Source organism: Acinonyx jubatus, chromosome D1, assembly GCF_027475565.1.
Source record: "Acinonyx jubatus isolate Ajub_Pintada_27869175 chromosome D1, VMU_Ajub_asm_v1.0, whole genome shotgun sequence".
Lineage (NCBI taxonomy): Eukaryota > Metazoa > Chordata > Mammalia > Carnivora > Felidae > Acinonyx > Acinonyx jubatus.
The window spans coordinates 205,516-222,272 of NC_069390.1; the positions used below are offsets into that span (position 1 = coordinate 205,516).

Genomic DNA, 16,757 nt, shown 5'->3' on the forward strand with positions numbered 1-16,757 from the left:
CTTGTCCTCTGCCTGGTTCTCTTGGGAGGGCAGAGATAAGCCTCAGTGACTGCCAGGAGCCCTGCCCTCTGGGCACTCTCTCTGCCCCTGAGGCCCCTTCCTGTCCCACAGCAGCAGCGGCTACCGACCCCACCCTCTCCCGAGACCACTCTCTTCCTGCCCTCTCCTCTTGACCTTCAGAGGTGGGACCTGGAGGTGAAAGGGCTTCGGGCCTCTTTCCTGCTGCTCGGTGCCCGTGGAGTCATGTGGCCACCAGTGACAGACATGGGGCAGGGCCTGCACAGCTTTGAGAAAAGAACGTTCGGTCATTTCACTCCTTTTGAAAACAGAACTTGGATGTTAGCCCTACCCGGTCTTCCTAGAAGGTCAAGGTGAACTCGGCACCCGTTCTGTGGCCACGTTGGGAGTGGCACTCAGGGCTGAGCTGCCAGAAGCAGGAAACCCAACTCAAGCTGGTTTACGCCATGATGGGGGTGGGGGGGGGGGGGGGCGTGATTCTTTTACTTCTGTTCGTGTCAGTGGAAGTTCAGGGACAGGAGCACACTAGGAGACTGCTGACCCAGAGGCTGGATGATGCTGTCAAGGCCCAGCCCCTCCCTGGGGGTCTCAGCTGTCTGAAGATGTGTCCCAGTGCTCTGCCTGGTACTAAGCAGCTGCCTATATGAGGTCCTTGTGGCTGCCGTGACAGATTTCCAGAAACACAGAATGTATGACCTCCATGTTCTGTAAGTCAGAAGCCCAAAAACAAGGTTTCTGTGGCCCGATCTGGAGGCTTTAAAAATTTTTTTTTAACATTTATTTATTTTTGAGACAGAGACAGCATGAACAGGGGAGGGTCAGAGAGAGGGAGACACAGAATCTGAAACAGGCTCCAGGCTCTGAGCTGTCAGCACAGAGCCCGATGCGGGGCTCAAACTCACGGACCGTGAGATCGTGACCTGAGCTGAAGTCGGCCGCTTAACCGACTGAGCCACCCAGGCGCCCCTGGAGGCTTTAGAAATGAATCTGCCTTGTCCTGTCCCCACTTTTAGAGGCCACTTGAGTTCCTTGGCTCAGGGCTGCTGCTCATGTCAAAGCCAGCAGCTTAGCATCTTCAGAGCCCTCCCTTCCTGTGTCTGTCACCTCTGCTTCCATCATCACATCTCTCTGGCCCTCCTGCCTCCCTCTTGTAAGGACATGTGTGGTTACACTGCTCCCCTCCCTTATTCCCGGATAATCTCCCCATCTCCACCAACATTCTTTACGTAATCACATCTGCAAAGTTCTTTTTGCCATGTCAGTTGACAGCCACAGGTTCCAGGGTTAGGGCCTGGATTCTTTGGGGCCATAATTCTCTGTACCTCCTCACTGACATTCAGTGGGAAGGCAGTACATGCACCCAGCAGCCCAAATAACCCTTGTGAGATTGACCCAAGTTGTCTCCTTAGGTCATACCTCACCATGAACATGGGGCAGCAGGAAAGATTCCAATGAAAGAAGAACCAGATGGATACCACCATCTGGCCCTGAGAAGACTCTAGAAATGACCCTGCTGGAAGGGACATTGACCACTGCCACTGCTGACCAGAGTAGCCAGCAGATGTGTGTAGACACCAAGTCCCATGTAATAACGTGGGCCTCACAAGTCCTGCGGGTCCACGGAGCGCAAGTGCCTACAGGGCAGAGGACACCACCACGCTGCCACATACCTGCTCAGAAGCTACCAGATGCCTTTAGCTCACACTGCCCACTTCTCCCCAAGTATCTAGTTCAAGTATCTAGTGAGTGGGAATTTTCTCCACTCACAGATATTTCATAACAAGAAAAAAACGAGTGCTGGATTTAGAAATACATTCTCAGGGCGCCTGGGTGACTCAGTTAATCCCACTTCAGCTCAGGTCATGATCTTGCAGTTCATGAGTTCAAGCCCTGTGTCAGTCTCTGTGCTGAGGGTTCAGAGCCTGGAGCCCGTTTAGGATTCTGCGTCTCCCTCTCTCTCTCTGCCCCTCCCTGGTTCACACCCTGTCTCTCTCTTTCAAAAATAAATAAACATTAAAAAAAGGAATACATCCTCTAAAGGCAGGGGGCATGCAAGCAACAGGCAGATGAAGCCTCACACCAAAAAAAAAAAAAAAAAAAAAAAAATTACTTCCAGAAGCAGAAGAAAATCTCAAAATCACATATAATCTGGACTATACATAAACCATAATTTATTAATCCATTTTAACAACTGTTCATTGAACACCGACTGTGTTAGGTGCTGAGGAAAGGTGAACAAAAGAGACAAGAGTCTGTCCTTGTAGAACTTGGCGGATGAGAGACAGAATAAGAAAACGTCTAGCATATTAGATGGTGGCAACTGTTGTGGAAAAAATTAAGCCAGGAAAGGGAATAGTAAGTTTGAGTGAGACTGCAGTTGTAAACAGTGGTCAGAAAAAGCAAGTCTGGGAAGGTGACATCCCAGAAAAGATCTGAAGGCTGTAAAGCTACCAAGGATGCCACTGGGGGTACAAGGGCTCAGAGGTGACACTTGAGGGCTTTTTTTTTTTTTTTTTAATTAGCAGTAAATGCCTCTCACCACTCCGTTTCAACAACATTGGAAGTACAGCTGACTTCCAGGTTAGGGGCAAAATCCCTGCACAGTCAAACATCTGTGCATACCTTTTGACGCCCCCAAAAGTTAACTACTTACAGCCTACTGTTGACGGGCAGCCTTACCGATAACAGCCAATTGACACATGTATTTTAAATATGTGTATTATATATTGTATTCTTGAAATAAGCTAGAAAAAAATGTTATTAAGAGAATCATAAAGAAGAGAAAATACAGCACAGTACTGTATTTATTTTTTTAAAAATCCACCAATAAGTGGACCCGCACAGCACAAACCCATGTTGTTCAAGGGTCAACTGTACTAGCTAATGCAATAAGACAAGAAAAAGAAATAAAAAGTATACATAAGGGAAATAAAAGGGTTACATACATGAATGGCTTTGTTTTCTGATGATCATCTATGTAGAAAATCTAAAAGAATCAGCAAAAAAAAAGAAAAAAAAACAAAAAGAAAAAACCCTCCTGGAATTAATAAGCAATTGTAGCAATGTTGCAGGATATAATAAGGTTAATACACAAAAGTCAATTGTTTTCCTATACACCAGCAATGAACAATTGGAATTTGAAATTTAAAAAAAAAATTTTTTTTAACGTTTATTTATTTTTGAGACATTGAGATAGAGCATGAATGGGGGAGGTTCAGAGAGAGGGAGACACAGAATCTGAAACAGGCTCCAGGCTCTGAGCTCTCAGCACAGAGCCCGACGCAGGGCTCGAACTCACAAACCACGAGATCATGACCTGAGCCGAAGTCGGCCACTTAACCGACTGAGCCACCCAGGCGCCCCTGGAATTTGAAATTTATAACACAATACCATTCACATTAATGCCAAAAAAATTAGTTACTTCAGTATAAATCTAACAAAATATGCACGAGATCTATATGAGGAAAACTACAAGACTATAATGAACAAAATCAAAGAAAAATCAAATAAATGGAGAAATATCCGTATTCATGAATAGGAAGACTCAATATTACCATGATGCCTGTTCTTTCCCAACTTGATCTGTAGATTCAATGCAATCCCACTTAAAATCATAGCAGGTTATTCTGTGGATATCAACAATTGATTCTAAAGTTTATACGAAGAGGCAAATGGCCCAGAATGGCCAACACAACACTGAAGGAGAAGAACAAACTTCGGTGGATGCCACCTGACTGAAAAGCTAGTGATCGAGACTGTGATGTTGATGGAAAGTAGACAAATAGGTGAATGGAACAGAACGGAGAGCTCAGAAACAGACGCACATAAACACGGTCCTTGACAAAGGAACAAAGACCGTTTCTTCAACGACATTGCTGGGCCAGCTGGACGTCCACGTGCAACAGACACAGACCTTAAACCTTCGCAAAGGTTAACTCGAAATGGATCCTATGCCTTAATGTAAAACACGAATCTATAAAACCCTTAGAAGATAACATAGGAGAAAACCTGGATGACCTGGGGCATGATGATGACTTTTTAGACATGACACGAAAGGCATGGTCCATGAGAGTAGTAATTGGTAAGCAGGACTTCATGAACTTCCGTGAAAGACAGTATCGAGAGAATGAGAAGACAAGTCACAGCCAGGGAGAAAATATTTGCAAAAGACACATCTGATAAAGGACTGTTATCCAAAATACGGAAAGAACTCTTCAGGCTCAATAATAACAAAATAAACAACAAAACAAAACATTTTTAAAATGTCTTTTTGTAGTTATTTGTTTAATTATTTTTGAGGCAGAGAGAGACAGAGCGTGAGTGTGGGAGGGGCAAGGAGAGAGGGAGACACAGAATCTGAAGCAGGCTCCAGGCTCCGAGCTGTCAGCACAGAGCCCGATTCGGGGCTTGAACCCGCGAACGGTGAGATCATGACCTGGGCCGAAACCAGACGCTTAACTGACTGAGCCACCCAGGTATGCCAAAACAAAACATTTTTAAATAAACAGTAAAAAGTGGTCCAGAGACCTTAACAGGCACTTCACCAAAGAAGATACACGGATGGCAAGTGAGCACACGAATGGCCGCTGTGTGTCCTGCGTCATCAGGAAATGAAAATTAAAACGACGAGATCCTTCTACACACCTGTTAGAATGGCCCAAATCTGGAACACTGACAGCAAACGCTGATGAGGACATTGGGCACCAGGAACTCTGTCATTGCTGGTGGGAATGCACACTGGTGTGGCCACCCTGGAAGACACTTGCCAGTTTCTTACACAGCTGAAAAGACCAGTGGTTATCAGGGGTTGTAAGGGTGGGGGAAGGGATGAGTTTTAGGGCAGTGAAACCACTCTGGCTGACACAATGATGGGCACATGTCATTACGTATTTGTCCAAGCCCACAGAGTATACACTACCAGTGTGGACTGTGGACTTTGGTGGTAATGATGTGTCCATGTAGGCTTGTGAGTTGTAACGAATGTATCACTCTGGGGGGGCATGCTGGGAAAGGGGGGAGTCTATGCATGGGGGGGCGGGGAAATCGCTGTACCGTCCTCTTAATTTTGCTGTGAACCTAAAACTGCTCTAAAAAATTCAGTCTTCTTTAAAAATCAATGATAAAAACCAGGGACACAGAAGAGAAGTCCAAGAAAAGTGCACAAAATGAAATGGAAAAGAACAGAGCTAAAAGCGATTTCTGAGGAGACAAGAGAAGAAAAGTATGTGAGTGATGTAGCAGGAGAAAACTTTTCTGAAATAAATACATGCCAGGATCAAAAGTTTGAACCAACTGATGCCAGAAATTTAGCCAATGCACAGGCACAGGTGGTCAGCGGGCTTCAGAGGTGAAGATCCCGGAGAACACGGCCCGGGTCGGGGCGGGTCGGGGCAGGGCAGGTCAGCGCCGGTTTCTCCTGCGGGGCAGGAGAGCTCCCGGGGAAAGCTGCACACATCTGGGTCACACCTGCCTTCCCCAGAAGAGCCCCAGGTGCCTAGAAGAGTTCAGGACACATCTGACCAACACACAAGGGACAGACGGACGGACGGACAGATGCGGGGGAACAGCTGGGTGGATGGGTGTGGAGATGCAAAGTGCCACCCCGCTCCCTGGGCCACCTGGCGCCCGTATCCTTCACCTACCTTCCACGCCAAAGGTGCAAGGCAAGAGGTGGGGGCACAGAGGATGCCAGGTCCCAAACGTCCCAACCAGGGTCCCCGGGAATTAGACGCAGAGGGCAGCCTGCCCACAGGGCCAGGGGGTTGGTGGCCATCGCGCTAACCCAGGTGGGCTCTGTGGACGAAGCGGGCGCAGGCTGCATTTGGCGGGATCCCAGCCCGTGGAACGTTGGAAGCTTTGCGAGCGTGGGCACAGGCTCACAGACAGGAAGCCTGGGAGGCTGCGCCCGGGGGGGGGGGGGGGGGGGGGGGGCTGGAGCGGGAAGGAAACAAGATGTGAGCCTTGGCCCTCCCGCCGCCAGTGAGCTGCTGCGCCCTCCCCTCCAGCCGTCAGCTCCCGGCAGGTTCGCCGATCCACCCCCACCCTTGCGGGCTGTGTGGTCCCAGGCAATCCGCTTAACCGCTCTGTGCGCCAGCGCCCACATTTGTTGTCGATATTCTTTTGCCGCAAACTTTCCCCATCTTCTGCTCCCTAATAACCACCACTCCACACCCTGCTCCCGATGGTGGGGTAGGGCTGGGGTGCCCTCTGGGCCCCTCCTCCAGTTCCAGGTCACTGAAGCCAGCACTAGGGGGTCCTCCTTCCACCCCCTCCCTCCACTCTGGCACTGAGCCCTGGAGGCCTCCCCATCCCTTGCCCCCTGATTTTTGTCCCCCGCTCCTCTTCCAGAGGTTTTTCTAACAGCCGCCTGGGGGTCCCCACCTCCAGTCGACCACCTGGCACATCCTCTATGCCCCGCGCAATGGAGGAGTATAAATGCTAAGTCACCCCACTCAAGCTGCCACAGCCTTTCCTTTGAACTCCCCAGAGCAGAGTCCAGGCTCCCCCCAGGAGCTGCCCACCTCCCAAGTGAGAGCCTAACTTACTCCCCCATGGAGGCCCCAGGCCTCAGGTTCTCAACACTGATGATGCGCCATAAGCCATCTGGAGGGTTAGACGCGGGTTCCCAGGCCCTGCCCCACAAACGGCCCTATCCATTTTCTAAGCTTCCTAGATGGATCTTCCATTTGCCACAAACCCACCTCCTCCAGGAAGCCTACTATCAAGCCTAGGCTTGAATCTTCCTTGCACTACAGGGAAAGGGGAACTCTGAGGAGGACAGAGCAGAAGGCTGGTCGCAGAGGCCAGATGTGGCTCCCAGCCTGGGCTTCAGAGTGCTGGTAACAGGTCTGGGCCACGGCCAGCCCCCTGGCCCTGCGGTGGTTACAGCGCCCAGAATCCCAGACTTCCTAGGAACGCTGGGCCACGGAGGTAAGAGGTCCATGGGGGGGGAGGGGTCCACATGTCCTCAGGGATGCTCAGCACAGCTTTGGGGCAGTGGGAGCCAGCCGTGCCACCCCAGCAAAGCCCCCTCCACTCCTCTGCAGCCCCGGCTGACCCGGCTTACCCCTGGGGCTACCCCACAAGCCCTTTGAACCCCTACCTGCAGCCTCGAGGCTGGTTCCCCAGGCAGGGCCCCAGGTGGGCCCAGGTAGACCCCAGATGGAGGGCGGGCCCGAGGCCCGTGCCAGGCGTGTGCCTTCAGGTGAGCTCAGCGCCGCACAAACTTGTCTCCCAGGATTTTTCCACACAAAACACGTCTCCCAGGGAAGCAACCGGTCTGATGAGCTAGGCGTGCGGGCGTTCCCACCCCGCCCTCCTGGTGCCCCCACAGTCCCGTCCTGCAGTGAGAGGCCGCCCCAGACGGACGCGCTGGGCCTGGGATGGAGTCCAGGACCCCTCTGCCTGTAGCAGTGGCCTCCGGGTTGAGCCATGGAGCCTGCAGGATCCAGACCCCCAGCACGGTAGGTCTCCCACCCAAGCGCCCACCTCGGGCCAGCAGTCCCACCCCAGGCTTCACCTTGACCTTTCCGAGGACCCTCCCCTCCCCTTTGAGCCTGTCCCCACCCTGCCCCTTCCTCTCCAGCACTGACCTCACTCCTAGGCCTGCCTTCTGACCCTGACCTCCCTCCTCACCCCCAGGCCCCCATCCACCATCCCCACCTGGGGCCACATCCCCTGAAAAGACTGATTGCAGATTAAGGCAGTTGTCTTCAGGGGCCAGGGTAAGGGACTCCCGCAGGAGAGAGGAGGCTGTTAGGGTGGGCCCCACAGTGACTCCTCAAGGGGGCCCCAGGAGGTACCTGAAGCCACTCAACCCCCCCACCCCTCCAGCCCTGCCCAGCTCACCCCTTGCCCCTACTCCATCCACCAGGGGCCTATCCTAGATTCACTCCAGGCCTACCCAGGAGGCCTTGCAGCATGCTGGTCCAGCTGGATGGGAGCACCCCAGGGAGACTTTCTGGGGGCAAGCCCTGATTGGCCCGGGCCCCCCTCCCCACCCCTGATGCCGACCCCTCCTAATCACTGTTCTGCCAGATTCCTGGGTTCTTCCTCCCCTGACACAGCCTCTGCTCCTGCACCCCCAGCCTGGACGGCGGGGGGGGGGGGGGGAGCAGGGGGGGGGAGCGGGGGGGGGGCTCTGAGTCAATGCCTTGTGGCAGTCCTGCCTACCCTGCCCCATCAGAGCTCTGTTGAGCTGAGCCCTGACTCACATGTAGGGAATGGCCTTCTACCTCACAGCCTGGGGGGCAGAAGCCAGGGAGGGGTGAGAGAGAGGGCCAAGCCAGCCCTTTGGAGGCCTCTGCAGAAGTTGGGGAGATGGGAGCAACTTCTGGGGTCTACAGGACAGAGATCCAGAGGGTCACAAGACTAGGGTGTGGGCCAGTCTATCTGTATGCTTCTGGGGTCTCCTGGGCACCAAACATCGAGGTCCATGGGGCCCTCTTCTACCCGAAAGCTCCCCCACCCCAAGCCCTTTGTCCTCAGTCCTCACCCTTAGCCCCTGATTCCTAATAGTGACCCAGGATGCTGACCCCTGCCTGGCTCAGGGCCCCCAGTCACCCAGGGAGGGAAGATCCCTCCCTTCAGACTCCTGGAGGTGGCTGGCCGTAGCTTCCCCAGTGACCTAACCTGGCCCTTCCCTGACACTCAGGGCAGTGGGGCCTGATTATCCCGCCCCTACCCCAAAGGCCCCACTGTGGCCGGGGAACCCAGATGGGCCCGGACCCTGCCGCCCCGTCCCGGAACAGGCGGAAGGAACGGGGAGGCCAGGCCGGGACGTGGGGCCTGTTCTTCCGCCCAAATTCCACCTTAAGCTGGTGGTGGCCCCTCCCTCTCACCTGGCCCAGGTGTCCCCGCCCCCAGCCAAGCTCAGGGCTGGGCAGGCGTCTGTCTCCAGGCTGGCTCTGGGCGAGGCCAGTGGGGAGGGGACTTCGGGGACGGGACGGTGAAGACTGCTCAGGCCGAGGAGGCCCCGGCGGCGGCGGCGGCGGCGGCCCAGGCCGGGCGCACACCCAGCCCCGCGCGCCTGCCGCCATGCAGGACGGTAACTTCCTGCTGTCGGCCCTGCAGCCCGAGGCCGGCGTGTGCTCCCTGGCGCTGCCCTCCGACCTGCAGCTGGACCGCCGGGGCGCAGAGGGGCCCGACGCTGAGCGGCTGCGGGCGGCCCGCGTCCAGGAGCAGGTCTGCGCCCGCCTCCTGCAGCTGGGCCGGCAGGCTCGGCACAACGGGGCGGCGGAGCCCGAGGGCGCCACCGAGGTGGCCAGAGGTAAGCGGGCGCCTGCAGGGTGGGTGCCGGGCAGCGGGAACGGCAGTGGGCAGAGGTGGCCTCGGTGGGTGTGGCGGTACGAGGGCCAGAGGCCGGGGTAGAGCCGGCATGGGGTTCAGCGCCCTGACTCACCGAGGCCTCGCACTGAGTCACCCGCCCCGCCCGCCAGGTGTGGGAGAAGGCATGGGTGCGGCCTCCCACCAGCCGGCAGGGACCCCCGAGCTCGGGCCCGCCGCCCCTTCCGCCCCAAGCGCCGCCGTCGGCACATGGCAGGATCGGCACATGGCAGGCCACCCGGGCCTGCCTCTGTCGGCAAAACGGGACCGCGCACACGTCCGGTCCCACGTAACACAGGCTCGCACGCGGCCTCGGGCGCGCAGACATACACGTCAGTCCCACTAAGACACAAACACCCTGAGACACAGACACCCAGACTCCAGCGTCCCTCCCCACCACCCTCCAGGCCCCAAGGGAATAAGCAGACAGAAACGTGAGGGGGCGGGTCTGGGAAGCCTGGACCAGAGCCACCTGCCTGTCTGGACCCGGGTCTCCCTGTGGAATTGCGGTGGGGTGGGGGTGGGGGCCCGCAGGAGTGACCCAGATATTATTCCCGAGAACATCAGGTGGGGGAGGGCCCCCTCGGTGCGGGCAGACCGCCCTGTGTCGGAACCCCGGCTCTACCAGGGTGTGTGTGAGTTCGAGAGCAAATGCGTGAGTGTGCATGCATGTGTGTGTGGATGTGTGTGTGTGCATGTGGGCGCATGCCTGTTAAAGGATCCCACAGACACAGTGAGTTCAGAGCAGTTGTTCTAGAAATGCCATTTCCTCCCTGGCCAGACTGCAGCAACAGGGATCAAGGTTAGATAGTAAGGTGAACTTCCCAGGATGTCAGGAGCCAAGACACCAGTTCCACAGTGGTTCACGTGACCTTTAGAGGGCCCTTTCCCAGGACAGGTCTCCAGATGCTGGCCAGATGGGGGGGAGAGGGTCAGCCAGCATAGGGGCCTGCCAGAGCAGCCTGGATTCCTGGGTCCTCTCCTCCCTGGGCCTCAGCCTTGCTGGTGGCTAAGTAGTTGGGTGCCCAGGGGTCATGGGGTGGAGGAGGGAGCAGGGAAGGGTTAATTACCACCCTGGCTACCCTGCCAATTAGGGGGAGGATTATAATTTGGGGGTGGGAGTAAGGTCCCCAGGCTGGGGGTGTATCCCCCCAGGCTGAGCCTCACTAGCGTCAAAGGGTTAATAGCCCCTGCCCAGAAGCCTCATTAACCAGGGCGGGTCTGGGGAATGTACTGGGAGGGGAGCCCCCCAGACCTAGTTGGAAGAGGCCGGGGGAGGGGCTGAGGCCCCCTCCCTTCACTCACATCATGAGTCCTTTCAGCCACTCACCCTGCCTAGGCTCTCTGGGGACGTGTGACTCTTCTCCCCCAAGATACGGCCCTAGCAGGGACCCTGGCAGAGGCTGATCCCCTCCGGGCACCTCCTCCCTGTCCAGAGACGCCAGAGCCACCTCACCCCAGTCCATCCCCCTGCTCTGCTTTGGTCTGACCTTCACCCAACCGTCCTCAGTGTTTCCAGCTCATGCACCTGTTGTCTATCAAACCAGCCATCCATCTGTCCATCCACCCCTCCTTCCAACGGTCCGACCAGCCCTCCCTCCTCCTCCTCTGCCATCTCTCCACCCTTCACCCACCCCCCCGTCTGTCCACTCACCACAGAGTCGGGCTGGCGCCAGCAGCCTCAGTTTCTGTGTGGCTGGATGGGACGGGCGTGGCTTTTCCAGGTGGGACTGGGAACTGTGTGTCCTTGGCGAGTGTGGCATCACTCCCGTGTGACCACAGCAAAGGACGGGCTCACAGAGGTCAGTGTGGCTTCCTGGAGGAGGGGGTCAGGTGTGTGTCCTGGCAGGGACTAGAGAGTTGATGGAGTCCCGGCACACTTCCCAGGCAGCCAGGGGGTCGGGGGGGGGGGGGGGGTTGGGGGCGGGGTGGTGAGTGTGCCCATCCCCCAGCACAGCTGGAGGGGCAGGGGGCTGTGGGAGAGGTCCTATCAGGGTTGACCCACAAGCGGAGGAGACCCATGAGGCATCTGGCCCAGCCAGGCCACCACTGTCCCTGTCGGCAGGCACATCCCACGGTCACTACCACACCCTGCAGTCTGGCTTCAGCTCGCGCTCCCAGAGCCTCGGTGGGGACAACGTCTCTGTGAGTACACTCTCTCCAGCCTCAGGAGAGGCTCGTGGGGGAGGCTCTGGGGGAAGCTGGGAGCTGCCGGGTCAGGGAGAGGGGCTGGTGCCAGGTGAGCCCCCAGCACCCACTCACTGCTCTCCTCCCTGCCCCGCAGACCTTCCGGCCCGTTGCCAAGCCTGCCTACAGCCCGGCCTCCTGGTCCTCCCGCTCAGCTGTGGATCTGAGCTCCAGTCGGAGGCTGAGCTTTGCCCACAACGGGGGCAGCGCCTTTGGGGTCGCGGGGTACGGGGGAGCCCAGCCTGCCGCACCCATGCCTACCCGGCCCCTGTCCTTCCACGAGCGTGGTGGGGTGGGGAGCCGGGTGGACTACGACACGTTGTCCCTGCGCTCGCTGAGGCTAGGGGCCGGGGGCCTGGATGACCGCTACAGCGTGGTATCCGAGCAGCTGGAGCCCCCAGCTGCCTCCGCCTACAGGGCCTTTGGCTACGAGCGCCAGGCCAACTCCGGCCGGTCAGGGGGCTTGGACTGGCCGGGAGCCGCTGAGGGGCCGCCCAGCCGGACCATCCGTGCGCCGGCCATGCGGACCCTGCAGCGATTCCAGAGCGGCCACCGCAGCCGTGGCGTGGCCGGGGTGGCCCCAGGGGGTGTCCTGGAGCCTGTGGCCCGAGCACCATCCGTGCGCAGCCTCAGCCTGAGCCTGGCCGACTCCAGCCACCTGCCGGATGTGCGTGGACTGGACAGCTACGGTGGCCACCGCACTCTGCAGAGGCTCAGCAGCGGGTGAGCTGGGCCTGGCTTGGGGAGGGGACTTCTGCCACGGCCCTGGCCCGGCCCCAGGGTCAGCCTGACCCCTCCTGGCCCCCGTCCCTACAGATTTGACGACATCGACCTGCCCTCAGCAGTCAAGTACCTCATGGCCTCAGACCCCAACCTGCAGGTGCTGGGAGCAGCCTACATCCAGCACAAGTGCTATAGCGATGCGGCAGCCAAGAAGCAGGTGACCGACCGCCCCCGCTGGTGCCACTTGCAGCCCACTGGTCTGTGAACACCCCTGCCTACCACCCTCGGTGATCCTCCCACTTGTCATTAATCTCCGGTCCCTAACCACCCCTCAATGGTCCCCACGCTGAGTGGGCAGGCAGACCCCCCCTTTGGCCCAGAGCCTCCCCAGCAGACGAGGGGCAGGAGGAAGTGATGTGCATATGTACAAGTACAGCTGCGTGCCTCTGCGCACACCTGCGCACACCTACACGCATCTGCACACATCTAAAGACACCTGCACACCCCTGCACACGCCTGACACGCCTGCATACACCTGCACGTCTCCATCACCAGCACACGCCCTCCCGTACTCGCACCCGTCTGCACACGCCTGTGTGCACGTTGCTCACACCCGCGTGCCTGTGCGTGCAGGCCCGCAGCCTTCAGGCCGTGCCCAGGCTGGTGAAGCTCTTCAACCACGCCAACCAGGAGGTGCAACGCCACGCCACGGGCGCCATGCGCAACCTCATCTACGACAACGCGGACAACAAGCTGGCCCTGGTGGAGGAGAATGGCATCTTCGAGCTGCTGCGCACGCTGCGTGAGCATGACGACGAGCTGCGCAAGAACGTCACAGGTGCCCTGCCAGCCCATGCCAGCCCTCTCCTTCCCTCCCTCCGTTCTCTGTTCCTCTGTCCCCGCCACGGCTGTGTCACAGCCCCGTGACCTGTAGGTTGTATGCAGGCTCTCTCCATGGGGCTCTCGAGCGAGGCTCCAAACGCCAGGAGGGGCCCTGGGAGAGGTTGGGAGCCTCGTCCCCACCCTCCCTGGAGGGCCTGGAGGGGACTAGTGGGCGACTGCTGACCGTGGCCACGGCCCCGCCTGCCCCAGGGATCCTGTGGAACCTGTCCTCCAGCGACCATCTGAAGGATCGCCTGGCCAGGGACACACTGGAACAGCTCACAGACCTGGTGCTGAGCCCCCTCTCGGGGGCCGGAGGACCACCCCTCATCCAGCAGAATGCCTCTGAGGCTGAAATCTTCTATAATGCCACGGGCTTCCTCAGGTGCGCCGGGGCGGGGGGCAGCAGAGAGAGGCTAAGACGGTGGCCGTGGGGAAAGAACTGGGTGCCTGGAAGGGGGCAGGGGAGGCCTAGAGAAGGGGCACTTGAGTCCCAGGTCTGAATGGCAGGGTGGGGCTGGCCAGGGCGGCAGGCAGAAGCAGACCGGCCACGCAAGGTACGGGTGCTGGCACAGAAGTGAGACAGGCAGCTGGTCCCAGGCAGAGCGATGATATGTCAGGGGGCAGCAGGCCCTGGGGTCCGCAGGCTCCCCTCCACTCTGGACACTTGGCGGGGGGTGGGGGAGGATGGGCATGCAGAGGGGCTGCAGGTGCCAGGGGGCGAGGCCCAGCTCAGGGCAAGGAGGTGACTGGGGCTCAAGGGCTCAGCCCTTGGGACTGGTTCCCACTGGGGGTGCTCCCCGGTCTGCCTCCGTCCGCAGGAACCTCAGCTCAGCTTCCCAGGCCACTCGCCAGAAGATGCGTGAGTGCCACGGGCTGGTGGATGCCCTGGTCACCTACATCAACCACGCCCTGGACGTGGGCAAGTGTGAGGACAAGGTGAGGGGCGGCCACTGCCGAAAGGTCCTGGGGGGTTCTGGCCCACGCTGACCACAGTCCGCCCTCTGCAGAGTGTGGAGAACGCCGTGTGCGTGCTGAGGAACCTGTCCTACCGCCTGTACGATGAGATGCCGCCCTCCGCCCTGCAGCGGCTCGAGGGCCGGGGCCGCAGGGACACGGCCGGGGCGCCACCCGGCGAGGTGGTGGGCTGCTTCACGCCTCAGAGCCGGCGGCTTCGAGAGGTGGGCGCGGGCCTGGGCAGCTGGGAGCAGGGCCCCCCGGCCCGAACCCAGCTGACCCTCCACACCTCCCACCCAGCTGCCCCTCACGGCTGATGCACTGACCTTCGCCGAGGTGTCTAAGGACCCCAAGGGTCTTGAGTGGCTGTGGAGCCCCCAGATCGTGGGGCTGTACAACCGGCTGTTGCAGCGCTGTGAACTCAACCCACACACGACCGAGGCAGCCGCGGGAGCACTGCAGAACATCACCGCGGGCGACCGCAGGGTGAGGACCCACGTGTGGCCTTGCACTGGGGACACGAAGGGCGAATGAGGAGGGTGCAGGGGCTTTCCAATTTAGTCTGTTGGAGCGGGATGAACACAGCCAGGTGGATGGGCCAAAACCCAAGACGGAGGGGACAGGACATGCAGCCAGGGGTGCGAGAGGCAGGGGACACCAGGGGACAGGAAGCACAGCCAGGGGTGCGAGAGGCAGGGGACACCGGGGGACAGGATGCACAGCCAGGGGTGCGAGAGGCAGGGGACAGGAGGGGCAGCCAGGAGTGTGAGGCCAGTGTCCCAGACGGGACAGGCCCCCAGGATCCCTGAGGGTTTAGGGAGAGGCGTGAGCTGAGAAGGGGCTGACCCAAGTCACACGTGATGAGGCTCCTGGCTGGGCTGTGAGGGCAGAAGCAGAAAGAACAGAGCAGGTGAGAGACGGTGGGGTCCAGTCCTGCCTCAGGGTTCTGGGGAGGGAGAGGGACGGGGACAGAGAAGAGCCCCAACCCGCGGCGCTCACCAGCTCCTCTCCTACCCGCAGTGGGCGGGCGTGCTGAGCCGCCTGGCCCTAGAGCAGGAGCGCATCCTGAACCCGCTGCTGGACCGGGTTCGGACCGCTGACCACCACCAGCTCCGCTCGCTGACTGGCCTCATCCGAAACCTGTCTCGGAATGCCAGAAATAAGGACGAGATGTGTGAGTCAGGCCACCCCGCAGCCCGGGCTCTGCCCTCACCCTGCCTAGCTGGGCTCACACCTGTGGTTTCTTTCCTGCTGCCCGTTTGGGCGAGCCCCTGGCAAGCTAGAGCCGAGCGGATAGATGGGGGGTGCGGAACGGGGGGTGGGCGGGCGGCCAGGAGCGGAGGCTGCCTTCCTGACCTCCCCACCTCCCGGCCTCCCGGCAGCCACCAAGGTGGTGAGTCACCTGATCGAGAAGCTGCCGGGCAGCGTGGGCGAGAAGTGTCCCCCCGCCGACGTGCTGGTCAACATCATAGCCGTGCTCAACAACCTGGTGGTGGCCAGTCCCATCGCTGCCCGAGACTTGCTCTACTTTGACGGGCTCCGAAAGCTGGTCTTCATCAAGAAGAAGCGGGACAGGTGAGGCCCCTCCGGCACCCTCCCTCGCGGCCTAGCCTGTCCTCCTGCTGACCCCTGCCCTCCTGCCCCACCCCAGCCCCGACAGTGAGAAGTCCTCCCGAGCAGCCTCCAGCCTCCTGGCCAACCTGTGGCAATACAGCAAGCTCCACCGAGACTTCCGGGCGGTATGTTCTGGCGACCCAGGGCAGGCAGGGCCGGACCCGGGGGCGGGACATCGGGTGGCAGGGAACAGACCTGGCAACTCCCGTGGAACAGGAGACTCGGGAAGTGGGGAACATGAGAAAGGAGACCAGAGACCCAGGGAGGAGTGGGGCATGGGGACCACAGGGCCCGCGGGCAGGAACCCTGACTCTGGGCCCCCCTCTCCACTGCAGAAAGGCTATCGAAAGGAGGACTTCCTGGGCCCATAGGTGAGGCCTTCCTGGAGGAGGATGCAACGTCGCCTGGCCTCCAAGGGATAGGCTCAGCTCTGCGCTGCTCGCTGGCCAGCCTGGCGGAGAAGGCTGATGGCCCGGGGCCTCTCACGGGAGCCCCGTGTGCCACTTTGCAGGGGCCCAGGCACCAGGGAGGGCATGGGGGCGCTGTTTTAGGGATGTGGCTTCTATAGGGCAGGGGTAGGGCAGGGCTTGAGGCTGCTCGGTGTGTGGGGTGGTGACCGGGTCATTGGGCGGAGGTGATGAACTGCCAGTGCTGGGAATAAAAATAGCTATGGACACAGCCCTGCAGGTTTCTTCGGCTGGCTCGACCTGGGGGTCCAAGCCAGGGACTCAGCAGCGTCCCTGAGCATAGCCGCACCTGCCTGATAATACTCACCCCGAGTCACTCAGATGCTTCTCCAGGTCAGAATGCCCAGGACCAGGACAAGAGTATCCAGTGGGGAGAGAACTGGAGGGACCAGGGCAGACAGCAGAGGCAGCCCAGGGGCCAACCGAGGCACAAACGCAGTGGTGTTGGGGACCGTGTGTGCAGAGGGGTGGCCACTCCTGGGAGAGCTGTGACCTCCCCTGGCTGAGGTGCTGCCCTGCTGGGCCGTCCACACCCAACACTTGTCTCTGCCCTGCCTCGCCGGGCCTGGGGGTGTCCTGACCAGG

At 59.3% G+C, this 16,757-nt stretch overlaps 1 protein-coding gene across 1 annotated transcript; it reads left to right on the forward strand.

Annotated features, from left to right (window-relative positions):
• The first annotated feature begins 7,329 nt into the window (after positions 1 to 7,329).
• PKP3 (plakophilin 3) lies at positions 7,330 to 16,532 on the forward strand. Its single transcript, XM_027051444.2, has 14 exons — positions 7,330 to 7,481; positions 9,091 to 9,286; positions 11,408 to 11,487; positions 11,627 to 12,252; positions 12,346 to 12,469; positions 12,886 to 13,090; positions 13,345 to 13,519; positions 13,956 to 14,073; positions 14,145 to 14,315; positions 14,392 to 14,577; positions 15,112 to 15,265; positions 15,474 to 15,666; positions 15,743 to 15,830; positions 16,041 to 16,532. Exons 1-14 carry the CDS (start codon positions 7,401 to 7,403, stop codon positions 16,074 to 16,076), a joined length of 2,433 nt encoding a protein of 810 aa, XP_026907245.2. The 5' UTR covers positions 7,330 to 7,400; the 3' UTR covers positions 16,077 to 16,532.
• Positions 16,533 to 16,757: the final 225 nt, after the last annotated feature.

Bases quoted from the DNA above. Each gene is read 5' to 3' on its own strand.
- PKP3 (XM_027051444.2), top strand. From the start codon at position 7,401: ATGGAGTCCAGGACCCCTCTGCCTGTAGCAGTGGCCTCCGGGTTGAGC. The intron at 11,488-11,626 runs GTGAGTACACTC...CCTGCCCCGCAG, and splicing joins TCGGTGGGGACAACGTCTCT to ACCTTCCGGCCCGTTGCCAA. The intron at 12,253-12,345 runs GTGAGCTGGGCC...CCGTCCCTACAG, and splicing joins CTGCAGAGGCTCAGCAGCGG to ATTTGACGACATCGACCTGC.